Below are 19136 nucleotides of genomic sequence, written 5' to 3' on the forward strand. Positions count from 1 at the left end.
AGAATCTTGAAAAATTCTAATTCTACTGTTGATAGGTCTGTATATCTACAACTCTGGTTAACATAATTTTGTACTTGAAGGTACCTAAAAAAGTCATTGTGTTCTAGGCCATGTTTGTCCTGCAGGATTTGGAAACTTTGTAATACTCTTTTATGTATAAATGAGAGGTAGGTTGTAAGACCTTTCTTTATCCATAGCTCAAATCTTTTATCTCCTCTGTTGGGAAGGAATTCGGTATCATATGCACACCATCTGAAGAGTTTTAACATGTTATTAATTCCACATGAATTAACCACATTCTGTCATGCTTTTATTGTAAGATTTATCCAACTGTTTTTAAATTTTTCCAATTGGGCCATCAATCCTTTGTCAGCTATTGAGGCCTGTAGAGGAAAATTGTCAACCAATCCAAATTCTATTTTCTTCCATCTAGCCTTATATTCCCTATTACACCAATATAACAGAGGGGTTATCTGTGAGGCACAAAAATAATTTCTCTGGCAAGGAAGAACCATACCTCCTCGTTCCTTTCCTAACTGTAAGGTGTTATATCGAATTCTAGGTTTCTTTCCTTGCCAAATGAAGCGCGAAATCCATTTGTCCCATTCCCTGAATTGATTATCATCCACCTCCACAGGTAAAGTACGGAAAAGATACAGTAACCGAGGAAGAATATTCATTTTTATAGTATTTATCCTTGAATTTAAACTTAAAAAGGGGATAAGATTCCATCTATGCATATCTGCTTTTATCTCTGAGATTAATGGCCCATAATTTACCTGTGACAGCGTTGAAAGATCCTTCGGCAGACACTTGCAGATTCTAATGAATATTTTGTTTGAATATTTCCTTATGAGCCAGGTGATTCTTTTACTTCCCTAGAACTTTACAAATTTAGATCTCCCCTCCTCCCCACCATGCACCTCCTCCAATCCTTCACCAACTTCCCTTGCCTCACTACCATCTGATCAACAGCTGTAGGGGTTATCCAACTCCTAAGATGAGTTTCTTTGCATTTGGGCAACCGTCACAGTTGTGTGGCTTTCCTTTTGTGTCCACTGGCTTCATACCACCACTGCTAGCTTTGGGTACAATTTTAAATGAGCTCCAGGGGTTATAGAGAGTTGCATGTCAGATTCTGTGTCCTGGGCTAAAACGGGGCTTTGCATTTTTACTTCAGTGATATCCAGAACTGGAGCAAAATCAAATTCTGATAATTTCCAAGGTTTTCCACTGCTTTTTGTTTTACTGCTTTTGAAATAACCTGCATTGTGCTGGTTAACAATATAGTAAATACAAGCACAGGAGAGACTTTATGACTTTGTGTTATCCTATTGTCCAGTATTTTAGCAAACAAGCACTTTTCTTGGTCATTGCAAAATGCTGTTTGTGGAGGTCATGGGTGAGGTTAGATTCACAAACACAGTCTTGCTTATGTGGCTCACGTTAAATTTAAGATGCTACGTAAGTTATATTGCAGACAAACTTGTGGAATATTGACCTCAGGTGATCTCTTTAATGGCGCAGACTGCTAATTAAATAGGTCAAACTGCTTGGTTGGTTTCTGTAAATTATGTTGCGGTCCTTTAGGATGACATCAAGCCTTCTAAACTGGGGACAATCGGAGAACTAGTAGCAATCTATCTTACCTGAACAAAAGACAGCAAGCTTGTTTTGGAGTGTCACTTACTTTGTGTGGGCCTGACATGGAAGATACAGACACTGCTGGGGCCCTAATCGCGAAATGCAGCCCTTTGGGTGGTAGAGTCTGAGATACATAAAAACCAGGAGGTATTTTTAATGGTTTTTAAAGCTCTATTCAGAGATAAAGAGGTCATATTTATTATAAATAATTTTTAAGTATCCATTACAAAATTTGAAAAAATAAGAATACAATTAAAAACATTAGTTATCAAAAGCATTAAAAGATCAAGCACATAAAATAAATAACCTTTTACTTCCTAATGAGAATTCCAGTCTTTTGCCAGGATTGACTGGAGTAGGGTTGCAGGGCGGGATTGCCAGTTTAATGCTTGGTAATCCCAGCTCAGTTGCACTGTAAAACATCAGTTTGGTTTGTCCCAGAGGTACTAAGGGTCTTTGTAAACTAGGACTTAATTACATGCAGGCATCTCACATATTTACATGAAATTCACTGTATTTAATCTTTTTCATTCTCACAAAAGCTCAAACACAACATTCATTCATTTAAACCAAGTAATAATCTCACAAAGTAAACCAGAATGTAAAACTTGTGCCATTCTCTTTAAAACAATTAACATAATTCTTTCAATTAACTGTTTCTTAAGTGTTATCTCTCTAACTTTTTTTGTAGACTTTCTGCTACATTTTGGTTATTACGATCGGTAACATTGCAAATCTGGCGAGCACAGCCATGGGAATCACAATTCAGAGAGATTGGATTGTTGTTGTCGCAGGAGAAGACAGAAGTAAATTGGCAGGTAAAAGTCACTGCTATATTCCAATGCTGTTGCTGTTTGAAGTGTATGTACAAAATCATTCGATCATTTTGGACCAACCTTTTGAGCAATACATTCTTTGCCCCAGAATCTCGACTCTGGTTCACCTACTGACAGAAAAGAGATCAATAAGATTGAAAGAGTACAGAGAAAATTCACGAGGATGTTACCGGGACTTGAAAACCTGAGTAATAGGAAACGGTTATAGGTGAAGGCCTGGAGCGTAGGAGAATGAGGGAGATTTGATTAAGGTATATAAAATTGAGGGTTATAGCTAGGGTAAAGCAGGCAGGTTTTTTTTCCCATTGAGGTTGGGTGAGACCAGAACTAGAGTTCATGGGGTAAGGCTGAAGGTGAAATATTTAAGGGGCATATGAGGGGGTGCATCTTCACCAAGAGGGTGGTGAGAGTGTGGAATGAGCTGCCAGAGAAAGTGGTGAATGCAGGCTGAAGTTCAACATTTAAGAGAAGTTTAACATCTAAGAGAAGTTTAGATAAGTACATGGATGGGAGGGGTATGGAGAGCGACTGTCTGGGTACTGGTCGATGGGACTGAGCAGAATACTAGTTTGGCAGAGATCAGATGGGCCGGAGGACTGCTTTCCTCCTGCGATGCACTATGACTCCATGAGAACTATTCCTTAGATTACATTGAGGCAGATCTGATGCAAGTCAAATGGCAAGGTCAAATTAATTAATTTAGCTGCATGAATTGGGCAATTATATTTTTACAATTTAAACACAGCTGATTATTAGTTAATAAATGCCCAGTGCTGATGCTACCAAGAATATATTATGTTTAATAGCTTCTGATAATTGTGTTCTGCTTAGGTCCCTCTATTTCTTTTTATCTTGTACCCTTTGGTAAAGAATAAATCAATAGTGCTGCATGTCAAGGCCCTGTGCTTTCCTAATAGATTTACTCAACGAGAATCATTGATGAACTTGCGTTTACAGTTGTTAGACATCGGTCAGGAAAATGTAGAGAAGGACTGACCCAAAAGCAGAGTAACAGAGACAATAGTTTACTAATAAATTGCAAAATAACTAGCCACAAAACAAAAGAGAGCATATACTTAGCATGACATGGCAACAAGGTAACTGAAGGCAAGGAGCAACTAGCTGAGGCTGGCTGGTTTGATGACTGAACAAGGGCTGTGGATGAGAGCTGGGTTTAAATAGGTTGCAGGTAATGAGTTAGAAATGAGTGGCAGGTGGCTCCTGTTAGCTGGGTGGGGACTGGGAGGTGCCTGCCTGACAGAATACCCCCCACCTATGGCCATCACTTGATGGCCGAGGATGATTTGGATGGATCTGGTGGAGCTTCAAGATGAAACTGGGTGGCAACCAAGATCTCTCCTCTGGGCTGTACCCTTCTCAATTGATCTGGTGCTGCATACCCAGTCCACTGTAATGTGAATCCATCTACTGGCAAACTGTGTACACTGAACTACCATCCACCATCCTTGGTTCTGAAGGTGCAGGCTTAGGTGGGTTGAGTGGTTCTTGAACAATGGGCTTGATGCAGGACATGTGGAAGGTAGATGTGATCCTCGGGGACAAAGGCAGCTGGAGATGGTAAGTGACTGGGGTTGATGCAATGGGTGATCTTAAAGGGACCAATGAATCAGGGCAAGAGCTTGTAGGAGTCGCTGCGCACGGGTGGATATTGGGTGCACAGCCAGACACGTACCCCAGTCCACAATAGTCTGGCTGGGCACCAGCGGCGATTGGCCTGGTGGCAGTAGGCGCAGTTGGTGATCGGCCTGGCAGCTGTAGGCGTGGTTGGCGGTTGGCCCTCCATGCCCTCCTCCAGTATTCAGGTAGCAGTGAACCAGGGCCCTTGCAGACCGGACCTGCACTATGGGCTTCTCCGCCAGGAACAATGGGGGTTGGTTGCCTTGAAGCGCATCAAAGGATGACAAACCGTGGCAGAGGAGGTGAGTGGATTGTGGGACAGCTTAGCCCAAAGCAGATGCAATTCCATAGTGGAAGGGTTAGAAGCAGCCTTGCGTAGCAGAATCTTCTCCACTCGCTGATTGGCTCTTTCTGACTGACCACTGGCCTGCAGCTGATGGCCAGAGGACAAACTCACTTGTGGTGAGGAGGAGGGTGCAGAAGGCTCTCCAGAAACAGGAGGCAAATTGCGGGCTCCAGTCTGAAGCAACGTCTTGAGGGAAGCTGTGGAGGAAAATGCATGTTGGAGAAAGAGATCTGCCATTTCAGTGGCTGATGGAAGTTTTGGGAGGGCAACGATGTGAGCTGTTTGAAGAACCAGTTCACCAATATTATGATCACCATGTGTCACAACCACGGATTCAGCAGTGCAGTAGATACGGTAATTGCGCTTGTGAATTTGCATGAGTCAGCTGATTACTATTTAACTGTGATGGTATTTAACTCCATACTTGTCGTAATAGTGCTTGTCGATACTTGGACAGAGCACAGCAACACTTCGCTGCTGTTTTGCATTTGGCCTTCCCTGAGATAATGGACTTCCAAGTCAACTGGCTGTGAAGACTAGTGGTATTCGTTTAATGTTTAGATATTCTTTTCAGCCGCAGTGTAGGCTTCGTTTTCCTTTTGAGAGTTTTAGTTAACGGCCCTGTTTGGCCTAGCATTTATTGTTTTATTTTCCCTTTAACTCTGCTCGTATTAAAGTCTGTGAACTCTTGACCTGCTTCAGTGTCTCTCACTCCACACTTGGGCCATATTCGAACCTAGTAACACCATGGGCCTATCGGAAGGTGGCAAACCAGTGATAAAGTCCATGACAATGAGCGACCGTGGCTTCAGGGGACCAGTAGGGGCCGCAGAAACCCAGAGGGTTGCTGGTTGGAGGATTGGATTGGGCACATTGAGGGTAGGGTGATGAACTGATGTACATCTGTGATCATGGTGGGCTGCCAGAGCTGACAACGCAGAAAAACCAGGGTCTGTCGTGTGCCTGGATGACTGGAGAGAGGTGAGGAGTGGGCCCACTGGAGCGCCTCAGAACGGACAGCTGCTGGCACATACGTGTGGTTGGCTAGAGTAGGCTCGTGTTGCAGGGCCTAGCGGATCTGGTTAAAACAGATGATCAGAGCGAGGATCTGTGAGGATGGAATGATAGACTGGGGGTTGATCTTCATTTCAGCTAGGTCGAGCTGTCATGACAGGGCAGACACCGTAGTGTTCTTTGAGCTGGGTTGGTATGAGATGGTGAAATTGAATTGCTTGAAGAAGAGGGCCCAGTGAGCCTGACATGGATTGAGTTGGTGGGTTTGTTTTGTGGATATGAGGTTCTATTCTGGGTCAGTCCAGATCAGGAAGGGCTCAGTATTTCCCATCAGCCAATATCTCTGTTCCTCCAAGGCCCATTTATTGGTGAGTCTCTTGCTCCATAACAGTGCTGTGTAGTTGAAGTTGTGTGAGAAGAAGGCACAAAGGAGGTGACGAAGGAGATGAGAGGAGTGTCGACTTGGCTGTAGTTTACGATGAAACAGCAGTAGAAATTTGAGCTGTCTAAGAAGCACTGTAGCTGTTTGAGGGAGTGTAGTCGGGGCCATTCTATGATGGCGCACACTTTATCTGGGTTCATGGCTATGCCTTGGGATGAAAGGACGTAACCCAGGAAGAAAATGACTGGGGTGTGGATCTGGCATTTCTCTAAATTGCAGTGCAGCTGGTTTTTGAGGAGATGCTGAAGCACTGAATGGATACGACAGTTGTGGTCTTGGAAGTCCTTGGAGAAGATGAGGATGTCATCAAGGTAGATGAACACATACCTGTGTAGCATGCCTCAGAGGATGTCATTGATGAAGGCTTGGAAAATGGCTGGATAGTTGGAAAGCCCAAAAGGCCTCACCAAGTATTCGTAGTGGCCAGTGGGTGTTATGAACTTCATCTTCCATTCCTTACCCTGGCGGATGCAGGGCAGGTTGTGTGCGCTCCATAGATCCAAGATGATGAAGATCTGGGCCCTATGGATTGTTTTTAAAGTGCTTTCCATAAAGGGGAGATGGTGACAGAGATACATTGAGAGAGGGAAAGGGGAATGGGGAATGTGGAATGTGAAGGGGGTAGGGGCAAATACTGGAAGGAAGGGAAATTGATATTCATGCCATCAGGTTGGAGGCTACCCAGAAGGAACATAAGGTGTTGCTCCTCCATTCTGAGTGTGGCATCATTGCAGCAGTAGAGGAGGCCATGGACATATCAGAATGGGAATGCGAAGTAGAATTGAAATGGTGGCTACTTGAAGATCCCTTTTTTACTGGCAGATGCAGCGTAGGTGCTCGGCAAAGCAGTCTCCCAATTAATGTCGAGTCTCACTGATATATAGGAGGCCACACCGGGTGGTTAGAGTAGATGACCCCAACAGACTCACAGGTGAAGTGTTGCCTCACATGAAAGGACTGTTTGGGGCCCTGAATGGTGCTGAGGGAGGAGGTGTAGGGGCAGGTAGGGTACTTGTTCAGTTTGCAAGGATAAGTACCAGTTGGAGATCATTGGGGGTGTGGGGGGCATGAATAAACAAGGTAGTTGCGTAAGGAGCGATCCTTGTGTAAAAGTCCAGCACATAATTCTGTGCAACTTCTGCCATCTCCAACAAGATCCCACCACCAAACACACCTTTCCCTGCCCCCCCCCCACTTTCCACTTCCCACAGGGATCGCTCCCTACGTGACTCCCTTGTCCATTCATCCCTCCCTACTGATCTCCCACCTGGTACTTATCCTTGCAAGCGGAACAAGTGCCCTGTCACCTCCATTACTACCATTCAGGGCCCCAAACAATCCTTCCAGGTGAGGCAACACTTCACCTGTGACTCTGTTGTGGTCAGCTCCTGCTGCGATGAGTCGACACTCAGAGCAGAGTGGAGGAGTAGCACCTTGTAGTGTCTGGGTAGCCTCCCAACTTGTTGGCATGAACATTGATTTCTCGAACTTGTGGTAAATGCACCCCTTCTTCATCATTCCAATTCTTGTTTCCCCCTCTCAGCTTATCTCCTTACCTTCCTAACACTTCCCTCTGGTGCTCCTCGCCCCCCCCCCTTGCTTCCATGGTCTTCTGTCCTCTCCTATCAGATTCCCCCTTATCTCACCAATCAGCTTCACAGCTCTCTACTTCACCCCTCCCCCCTCTCAGTTTCACTGATCACCTACTACCTTGTAATTCTTCCTTCCTCCCCACACCTTCTTGCTCTAACTTCTCATCATCTTTCCCCAGTTCTGATGAAGGGTCTCAGCCCGAAATATCAACTTTTTTCCATAGATGCTGCCTGGCCTGCTGAGTTCCTCCAGCTTTTTGTGTGTGTGTGTTGCTTAGGTTTGCAATATCTGCAGATTTTCTCATCCCCTGCACCAGTTCTTTAGGCACGCATTCATCTGCAAATCATCCCATTCTTACCTTCACTGGCACGTGGCACAGACAGCAATCCAGAGATTACTATCGTGGAGGTTCTGCTTCTCAGCTTTCTACCTAACTGCACATACTTTCTCTTCAGGATCTCCTCCCTTTTCCTCCTTGTATCGTTGTTGTCAATATGTAACATGGCTTCTGGCTGTTCATTCTCCCCATTTAGAATGCCATGGACCTGAACTGAGATATCACTGATGCTGGCAACTGGGAGATAACATACCATCTGAGTGTCTCTTTCATGTCCACAGAATCTCCTCTCTGCTCTTTTAATTATGGAATCCCCTATCACAACTGCAGTCCTCTTCTCTCCTGCCTTCTCTTTTGAGACACAGCACCAGACTCTGTCTCTGTGGCTTCTCCTGCTAGGTCGCCCCTCCCCAACAGTATCCAAAACAGTTTACATATTATTGAGGTGAACAACCACAAGGGTTCTTTACACTGGCTGCTTATTCAGTTTTGCAAATGACATACAGCTGTATTTGTCTAATACACCAGATGACCCTGAGGCTGTAAACCCGCTGGTCTGGTGTCTTTACAGACTGGATAAGTTCCAATTTCCTAAAACTAAATAAACAAATTTTGATTACTGGTAACAATAAAAATGTGTGAATTTTAGAAATTTGGTCATCTGGCCTTACAAATCAAACCAGAAGTAAAGAACTTGGGTGTTGTTATTGACTCAGAGCTGCATTTCAAAAAAATATATTCACCCTATTATTAGGACTGCATCCTTTCATTCAAGGAACATTGAAAGGATTTCATTCCTTAGAACATCTGAAGATGCAGAAAAATTGACACATGCTTTTGTTTTTAGACATTTAGACTTCCGTCATGCACTCTTTTACTGCCTAAGAAAGACATAATATCGGCTGCAGCTTGTTCAAAATGCCGCAGCAAGAATTTTAACCAAAAGAAGAAAATCTGAGCACATTTCACCAGTTTTGGCATCATTACACTGGCTGCTATGTCCTTTAGGAGATCAATTTAAAATACTCTTAATTGGATATAAGGCTTTGAATAATCTTGCTCCTCCATATATTTTGGAGTGTCTATCCCCTTACGTCCCTAATCGTAATAATGGCAGCTCCGCTTACTCCTTTTTTATTGGCCCCACTCTGGTTTCTGCCCACCGAGGGAAAAAGGCCGAAAGCACCCGAGGTCTTTTTAAACCTCACGCTGCGTCACCCATGACCACCCCCTTGCGCTGATTGCAGGGAGGCCCTTCCCTGGAGTAGGATTGTAGAGGACACAAGGTTAGAGACAGATCAGTTTCCTTTAGCACCAAATAGATTTTGCTTAGGATGGAAGCCAATTTAATTAAAAGCTTGAATGTGTTTTAATTGGGCTGTTGGACTTTGGTGCAAATACTTCACAGATTTTTCCTCTGCAGGCTTCATGATGTTTTTGGATCCAAAAAGTATCCATTGCACTGCCATTAAAGCTAAATAGTAGTAGTTCTGAATATTTTTCTAGGAAGTGATGTGTGGCCTGTGTGGGGATATGCAGCTTATAAAATTTCCACTTTCGTTTTGTACATAATGTATAATTAAAGAATATGAATGTCTGTATGCATGAAGAACGAGAAACTCTATTAAACAGATTAAGCTGGTGAGGACAATATTTTTTAAATTGTATGAAGTACTATAAAGTAGTTTAAAATTTTCAATTATAAGGTTCAACAGTATGAGTGCAGTCTTTTCTGCCTTTTACATTAGTCATCTATATTTCAAATCTACCCACGAAGCTACTTGTTTACAACTAACCCAACTTCCATTCACTGGGCGATAATGTTTACAGGTCATTCAGGGAAAAGCTCTTGAACGAAGGATATTGATACTCCACTTGTTATAATACAGTATGTGAGACAAGGCATCATAACCATGCCAGGTAAACAGCCTTGTGGCTTGACAGTTTGTGAAATATCAAGAGTGCCATTTCCACATACAAAAGGGCCTCCAGCAATGACAGATAATGTTTGCATTTGTAGTCAGCAAATATTGTCCTGTGGATTTGACATTGGTGTCAGAAAATACTTCATCAGAACAAATCTGGGAATATATTTCTAGGGATAAGTCCTGAGCTGAAGTGAAAAAATAAACATTTTTATGTGAGGAACTGAAACCATGGATCATAACTATGGCCAAGAGGCCTGCAGTGAGGAATTATCATTCTAAGCCAATCATACCAGCTTGTGTTCAAGATGTCACTCTGAGGTGGTCATAAGTGATGAAGAGATCTGGAATCATGAACTGTGAAACTGAGGGAGAGTACAGCAAACATGGCTTATCCAAAGAACATTCCCGCTGAGACAGATGAACAGATGGATTTCTCTTTTGAAAACTATCACTGCAAATAATATAATCGTATTAAAAGTGCAACATTCTAATTCATGGCCAGTACTGGTCAAACTGATAATTAATGCCTGGAGGGTTCGGGAGGAGGCATGATGCAGTATGGTCTGTGATTAACAAAAATGCCTCTATGCAAGTTAATTGAGGACCTTTCGACTCTGTTTAAACACTGGGTGAGTCACAAGACCAACAGAGTCATGTTCACACAGCTAAGAATTTTACACGATACCTTGCAGAGGGTCGGAGGAATAAAAATGATCAGAAAGCTGATCTTAATTAGTTATCTGATATCAAGTTGATCTGCCTCATTTTATAAAGAAATATTTCAAGGAAGGAACCCAACCGTATTTTAAAAATTGATTTTCCAGGATCCAGGTATCACTGCCAAGGCCATTTTTTTTTTGTTTTTCCCTAACTATTCATGAGAAGGTGATACCTTCGTGAGCCACTGCTGTCCATCTGGTGACAGTATATCCTGAGTACTTTACCAATTCTGTGAGTCAAAGTGAGAAAAGGCCCTAAGCTTTTCAATTTCAACACTCACTTATCAGTTCATGTATGAAATTCAATATTACAGCTTTGCATGTAGAAGATGCAAAGCTTCTTGAGAAGATTGAATAAAGGCAGATAAAAGTTCTAAGATGATTGGTCTAGTGTGTCTCCTTTCACTGAAAATAGTTGAGTGAAGCTCAAACTTTGAGCTGAATACTCCAGTTAATTATTTCAACCCAACAGTTACATTTCAGTTAGCAGTTCCTAGATTTCAACAATTTAATCATCTTGTGTTAATATATAGAGACATCAGTTTTAAACCCGTGTATGGATTGAAGGTAGTTCACGACCAAATCTCAGGCACATCCCATAACATAAGAAAAAGTAGACAAGAATATCGATTCCTTTTCCATAAGACCATAAAACAATAAGACATATAGGAGTAGACTTAGGCCATTCAGCCCATTGAGTTTGCTCAGCCAAACAGCTTTACTTTTATATTCTAGTCCTCTTGAAATGAATACTTACATTGCATTTGCCTTCCCTAACACTGACTCAACCTGTATTAACCTTCAAGGAATCCTGCATGAGGACTCCCATGTCCTTCTGAACCTCTGATTTCTGAATTCTTCCCCATTAAGAAAACAATCTACACCTTTATTCCTTTTACCAAAGTGCATGACCATATACTTCCTCACACTCTATTCTATCTGCCTCTTCTTTGTCCATTCTCCTAATCTGTCCAAGTCCTTCTGCAGACCCTCAAACCTACCTGCACCTCAACCTGTCTTTGTATCATATACAAACTTGACCACAAAGCCATCAATTCTGTCGTCTTAAGTCATTGAGGAAGGAACAGTAAGTGAAGTTTCCAGATTTACTGGTGATATGAAAAATGCTGGAAGAGCATGTTCCAAGGAAGCATGCTTCACTTTGAAAGTGGGGTGCACATGGAGGCAACTCAAATATTTTCAACTAAATTACCAGGAATAGATTTTAGTGTAGCTTCCTCCCAAGTTATCGAAGGTGAGGCAAAATATTCTTGTGAAGCTACTGAGTCCTGTGCTCCATATTGATTAGATACTGTAAACCCAATATGCTAATTATTGGTTTATGGAGGAAACTGTAATTGGGAACGAAGGATCTCAGACTCCTAAGCAGAGGATTCCTTCATATTTTAGTAAGTTTCTGGTTCCCCAGTCATTATTTCCCTATAACATGGTAGAACTGTCTTGTTATGAATGAGATTATTGTGGCTGCCATAGGAGGCTCAACTCACGAAGAGTGAGTAACAGGTGAAGTTTCTTGGTTAATGAATAACTCATGAGTAACAGATATTTTAATTAAATGAATGATTTATTAGAAAGCTTTTATAAGGAAGAATTACTAAAACCATGTTTGGATTAACATCTAACCAAACCAAGATGACTGAAATGTCAGAGGAAGGTTGCAAACAAAAAGACTACAAAATAGGAAACTGGTTCTCAAATGAAAAATTGGACAGGTCAATAACCTGGCAGATAAAAGAATTTCGATGGTACATTCAGGCAGATCGGACTCAATTTGAGACATTTGGTGATGTTATAAGGCTCAGGTGATATCTGTGGAAGTTGCAAACAAACTGAACTCAGCCCTAGTTGCATAACCTTTGACAAGCTAGCAAGATGTTGCAGTTTAGATAACTGCACATTTTGATCAGATAACAGATCCTTCATTGTGCTCTCTTTTAATTGTCCTTTCTAAACAATGGTGACGTAAGTTCACCTGACTGAGGAACTTCAGCCGTATTGCAACATTTAGTTTCTGCTGTGTATGTTTAAATACTATTCTCAGTACTCAGTGTCGCCTCAGCATTGCCTTGCCCTCAACTCACCAGTGACTCCTGTAGAGCTTTCCATCAGTACTCTCCTGACTGTCGTGCATCTTTTATCAGCCTTCCCATCTGAACTCTGCCCCTCTGCCCTTCAATAATGTTATAAATACTTCCTTTTCCCGTTCTCATGCTGTAACATTAATAGCTTCCTGCCAGCCATTCGTGTCTGCTGGTGATCTTTCACTAAATCTGCCCGTGTTAAGTGGTTTTCTACAGTTCATGGCATGGCTTCGTGAACGAAGATTTAGGAAGGGGGCTGCCCACGTCTGCTGCAGGCTCGCTGGTGGCTGACGAGGCCAGTACGGGACAGGCAGGTCCGACCACAGCGGCTGCAAGGGAAATTCTGTTCTGGGTTTGGTGCTGCTGCGTCACGGCTCTTCCTCCTTCTCCTTTTGTCCTCAATGCCAGCTCTGCGTGTGTAATCGAAGGAGGAGACAGACTGGTGAATGGTGTGTCACCAGGCCTCGCGATCGGAGGCTAGAGTAGACCACTGGCGATGGTCAATGTGACAGGCACCAAGGGATTTCTTCAGAGAGTCCTTGTACCTCTTCTTCGGTGCCCGTCTGTCACGGTGGCCAGTGGAGAGTTTGCCATACAGCACAATCTTGGGCAGGCGATGATCCTCCATCCTGGAGATGTGCCCTGCCCAGCACAGCTATGTCTTCAACAGCATGGCCTCGATGCTGGTGACCCCCGCCTGTTCAAGGACTTCGATGTTGATGGCGAAGTCAGTCCAGTGGATGTTGAGGATGGTGCGGAGGCAGCGCTGGTGGAAATGCTCAAGGAGTCGTAGGTGGTGACAGTAGGTGACCCACGACTTGGAGCTGTACAGGAGGGCGGTCAGTACAACAGGCACAAAGAAACGCGAACTGCAGTCCAACACATACTAGATGCTGGAGGAACTCAGCAGTTCAGGCAGCATCTATGGAGAGGAATAAACAGTTGACAATTCAAATAAAGACCCTTCATCAATGTTGAAGAAAGGTCTAGGTCCAAAATGGCACCTATTTGTCCCCCTCCATAGATGCTGCCTGATCTGCTGAGTTCCTTCAGTGTTTTGAATGTGTGCGTGTCTGTGTGTGTTGCTCAAGATTTCCATTACCTCCAGAAGCCCTTGTGATACTAATTGAAGTTCCCTGTTTTAAAATGGCTGTTTCATTAATGAATATATCTTGTTAAAAATCTGCATTTTATAACATTCTCAAGGCTTCCTCCACAGCTTGACCACAAGTAATTGTTTTGGAATGTTTGCGCTAAAGTTGTGCAGCTAAGTTCAGGTGGGAGTCTTTACCCAGCAAGCCGTCCACTGCTTTCATGATAGCAAGCATGAGCTCCAGACTGCACACAGTCAGTGATGGAGCTGGTATTCTGTATGCACCTTGATATTTCATGCAGACTTCTGCTTTAGCCTTGACAGTGTGCCAAGTGTTCGGTTGTGCCTGCTTCTGTCTGAGGACTATCCCCTTGAGACCCCCACCATATCCCGTGGAGCAGAACACCTGTTTTAGTTACCAGTGATGTGTTACCTAGTCTTTCCTTGCCTTTTCTGGTTTCTCCTGGTCATTCTAAGTGCTGGTATAGTATAAAATATGTTTGAAGCATACATAAAACTCATTTTCTTTCATGTCATACTACATTAACATTCCATTTATTTGCTGTAATTGATTTGTCCATTTGAAACAGTGAAGTATATAAAATATTCATTTTTGTAATGTTTCCTTTTTATCCTAAGCCATGACTCAAAAAAAATTACAGTGTTGAATATAATGGTTTGCGCTTTGCAAGCTATTATGAACTTTTGACCTGAATGAATTATATTCAAATGCGCTCATCGGGGACATTTATTTGGCTTTATTATACAAGTATTTCATTATTTTCTACAGCCCTTGTACCCTGCTGGTTGTTTCTGGCAAATCTTTCAATAGGTCTCTAGCTATTTTTCAGCTCAGCCTCCACAGCACTTCACATATTGTTTTGCGTGGCATTGTTTTTACTTAGCATCAGTTAGCCATCCTGGTGCAGTTCTTCTAATGGAATCAATTTCTGTCAGAAATGCGAAGTCAATCCAGCTATAATGCCTTCCGGTGGTGATGATACTCAGGTCTTCTTGCCTGCAATGGGTAAAAAGCTTGGGATTTGAGATTGTTCTGGGCCTGAAGATGGAGTGTATTTTTCATTTGAGGTCTATTATGTGAAATAAAGACATCATTCTAACATCCTAAGCTGATGAATCTTGAATTTGGCTTTAGTGTTGAATTTTGATGGTGTCCAGACTTGTATTTCTGCTCCTGAACATGTTCCTGGCTTTGTTGTTCTTGTTTTAATGTCCTGCATATTGTACTATCTTGCCTGATGGTGTTGCCCGAGTATGTGAATGTTTGTACATTGGCCTGTCTGCAGTTGAAGGTCATGATGTTGATTTTATTGTTGTAGTTAATTCTCATCCAAGTTTGCTGCCTTACTGTGTTCTGATTTTGCTTGTGTTGGCGGAGAGCTGGAAGAGTGAGACCAGCTGCAAAGTAAGAAGTCTTTAAGGGATAAGAAAATGGACCTGCAAAGAAACACAAAGTTTAGTCCACAATCCTACTCAGTCATCTCTGGGAAAGAGCAATTCTATATATTAAAAAATAGGTATTTTAACTATTAACAGATGTTGCAGGTACATGGTCAGTACAAAAAGTTTCATTTTAAAATCAGTAAAAACCTTTTGTGTTTTAAAATAAAGGTAATTTTTTTTTTAAACAGCAGGTTAATTGGTTACTACAGTAAGTGAAATAACCATAGTAATAAAGCCCATGGTGTTATTGGAAGAGGCATGTATAGTAAAGACCTTTATACAGATGCATAATTGTGCAATCATTCTTGCATTCTTGAGCAGTAAATTAACCCATCAAGCATTCTCCATATTTGTAGAGCTCAATCTAACTGGCAGTTTCTTATATTTGGCAAACTACTTATGGAAACAATGTCCAATATTATTGTTAAAAGCAATGCTACTGTAACTTGTAAAACAATACTGTATACAAGTCTTTTCATGTCAACTGTTAAATGTAAAAGTGACAGCATCTCCAAATAGTATAAGCAGCACTGTCTTTTCCTGTCTCTGTAGATATGAATGCTACAGTTCGCCGAATTGATCAGGTGACAAATATTTTGGCTCCAGTGGCAGTCGGACAGATAATGACATTTGGCTCAACGGTGATTGGCTGTGGCTTCATTTCTAGTTGGAATCTGTTCTCAATGTGCTTTGAATATTATCTGCTGTGGAAAATTTACCAAAGAACACCTGCACTGGCCATCAAAGCAAGTCAGAAGGTAGATGAACAAGAGTTGAAGCCACTGAACAAACAAACAGGTATTCAATAACTTTGTCAATGTCTAGTGACCAGTTAGCTTATCAGACAACAGTCAACCTTCTAGTTGGTGCGTGCAGTAACTCAGGGTATTTGAGTTTTCTAACATATAGGCTCCAATTTGTTGTTCAATCATAGTCAGTCTCATGTTACCAGTTATAAAAATGCCATTATTGCAATCTAACATTTAAATAAATTACAATTTTTATGATGGGCATTTTAAAAATGTATATAGTCTTGGAGTATTTGGGATAAATGTATAAAATTGTGTTAAATGTTAAAGGGTGACATAAACTCTGAATTATAAAACACCAGCATACTCTGTGAAGAATCACAGTAATAATAGAAACATAGAAAACCTACAGCACAATACAGGCCCTTCGGCCCACAGAGTTGTGTTGAACATGTCCCTACCTTAGAAATTACTAGGCTTACCCATAGCCCTCTATTTTACTAAGCTCCATGTACCTACCTAGATGTCTCTTAAAAGACCCTATAGTATCCGCCTCCACCACTGTTGCCAGCAGCCTATTCCACGCACTCACCACTCTGAGTAAAAAATTTACCCCTGACATCTCCTCTGTACCTACTCCCCAGCACCTTAAACCTGTGTCCTCTTGTGGCAACCATTTCAGCCCTGGGAAAAGCCTCTAACTATCCACACGATCAATGCCTCTCATCGTCTTATACACCTCGATCAGGTCACCTGTCATCCTTCGTCGCTCCAAGGAGAAAAGGCCGAGTTTACTCAACCTGTTTGCATAAGCCATGCTCCCCAATTCAGGCAACATTCTTGTAAATTTCCTCTGCACCCTTTCTATGGCTTCCACATCCTTCCTGTAGTGAGGTGACCAGAACTGGGCACAGTACTCCAAGTGAGGTCTGACCAGGTTCCTATATAGCTGCAACATTACCTCTTGGCTCCTAAATTCAATTCCACGATTGATGAAGGCCAATACACCATACGCCTTCTTAACCACAGAGTCAACCTGTGCAGCTGCTTTGAGTGTCCTATGGACTCAGACCCCAAGATCCCTATGATCCTCCACACTGCCAAGAGTCCTACCATTAATACTATATTCTGCCATCATATTTGACCTACCAAAATGAACCACTTCACACTTATCTGGGTTGAATTCCATCTGCCACTTCTCAGCCCAGTTTTGCATCCTATCAATGTCCTGCTGTAATCTCCGACAGCCCTCCATACTATCCACGATACCTCCAACCTTTGTGTCATCAGCAAACTTACTAAATTATCTCTCTACTTCCTCATCCAGGTCATTTATAAAAATCACGAAGAGTAAGGGTCCCAGAACAGATTCCTGAGACACTCCACTGGTGTCTGACCTCCATGCAGAATATGTCCTGTCTACAACTGCTCTTTGCCTTCTGTGGGCAGGCAAGCCAGTTCTGGATCCACAAAGTAATGTCTCCTTGGATCCCATGCCTCCTTACTTTCTCAAAAGCCTTGCATGGGGTACCTTATTAAATGCCTTGCTGAAATCCATGTACACTACATCTACAGCTCTTCCTTCATCAATGTGTTTAGTCACATCCTCAAAAAAATTCAATCAGGCTCGTAAGGCATGACCTGCCCTTGACAAAGCCATGCTGACTACTCCTAATCATATTATACCTCTCCAAATGTTCATAAATCCTGCCTCTCAGGATCTTCTCCATCAACTTACCAACCACTGAAGTAAGACTCACTGGTCTGTAATTTCCTGGGCTATCTCTATTCCCTTTCTTGAATAAAGGAACGATATCCGCATCCCTCCAGTCCTCTGGAACCTCTCCCGTCCCTATTGATGATGCAAAGATCATCGCCAGAGGCTCAGCAATCTCCTTCCTCGCCTCCAACAGTAGCCTGGGGTATATCTCATCCGGTCCCGGCGACTTATCCAACTTGATGCATTCCAAAAGCTCCAGCACATCCTCTTTCTTAATATCTACATGCTCAAGCTTCTCAGTCTGCTGTAAGTCATCACTACAATCACCAAGATCCTTTTCCATAGTGAATACTGAAGTAAAGTATTCATTAAGTACCTCTGCTATTTCCTCCAGTTCCATACACACTTTCCCACTGTCACACATGATAGGTCCTATTCTTTTACGTCTTATCCTCTTGCTCTTCACGTACTTGTAGAATGCCTTGGGGTTTTCCTTAATAATGCCGCCAAGCCCTTCTCACGGCCCCTTCTGGCTCTCCTAATTTCCTTCTTAAGCTCCTTCCTAATAGCCTTATAATCTTCTGGATCTCTAACATTACCTAGCTCTCTGAACCTTTTGTAAGCTTTTCTTTTCTTCTTGACTAGATTTATTACAGCTTTTGTACACCACGGTTCCTGTACCCTACCATAACTTCCCTGACTCATTGGAACGTACGTATGCAGAACTCTACACAAATATCCCCTGAACATTTGCTGCATTTCTTCCATACTTTTCCCTGAGAACATCTGTTTCCAATTTATACTTCCAATTTCCTGCCTGATAGCCTCATAATTCCCGTTACTCCAATTAAACGTTTTTCTCACTTGTCTGTTCCTATCTCTGTCCAATGCTGTTGTAAAGGAGATAGAATTATAATCGCTATCTCCAAAATGCTCTCCCACTGAGAGATCTGACACCTGACCAGTTTCATTTCCCAATACCAAATCAAGTACAGCCTCTCCGCTTGTAGGCTTATCTACATATTGTGTCAAGAAACCTTGAGCACACCTAACAAACTCCACCCCATCTAAACCCCTTGCTCGAGGGAGATGCCAATCGATATTTGGGAAATTAAAATCTCCCATCGCGACAACTCTGTTGTTATTACACCTTCCCAGAATCTGACTGCCTATCTGCTCCTCGATGTCCCTGTTACTATTGGGCAGCCTATAAAAAACACCCAGTAAAGTTATTGACCCCTTCTTATTCCTAACCTCCACCCACAGGGACTCCGTAGACAATCTCTCCATGACGGCTACCTTTTCTGCAGCCGTGACACTATCTCTGATCAACAGTGCCGCGCCCCCACCTCTTTTGCCTCCCTACCTATCCTTTCTGAAACATCTAAAACCCCAGCACTTGGAGTAACCATTCCTGTCCCTGAGCCATCCTAGTCTCTGTAATGGCCACCACATCATATCTCCAAGTACTGATCTACGCTCTAAGCTCATCCATTTTGTTCACAACATTC

General features: G+C 42.5%; 1 protein-coding gene across 1 annotated transcript in view; it reads left to right on the top strand.

Moving 5' to 3' along the window:
- The window catches only part of slc40a1 (solute carrier family 40 member 1), a 54012-nt gene that overhangs the window by 29817 nt on the left and 5059 nt on the right, over positions 1 to 19136 (top strand). Inside the window, exons 5-6 of the mRNA XM_063052000.1 lie at positions 2336 to 2462; positions 15709 to 15954. Of these exons, the coding sequence (XP_062908070.1) occupies positions 2336 to 2462; positions 15709 to 15954 (373 nt within the window). The remainder of the gene's footprint in view (positions 1 to 2335; positions 2463 to 15708; positions 15955 to 19136) is intronic.

This window comes from Mobula hypostoma, chromosome 6 (genome assembly GCF_963921235.1).
Source record: "Mobula hypostoma chromosome 6, sMobHyp1.1, whole genome shotgun sequence".
In the NCBI taxonomy this organism is placed as follows: domain Eukaryota; kingdom Metazoa; phylum Chordata; class Chondrichthyes; order Myliobatiformes; family Myliobatidae; genus Mobula; species Mobula hypostoma.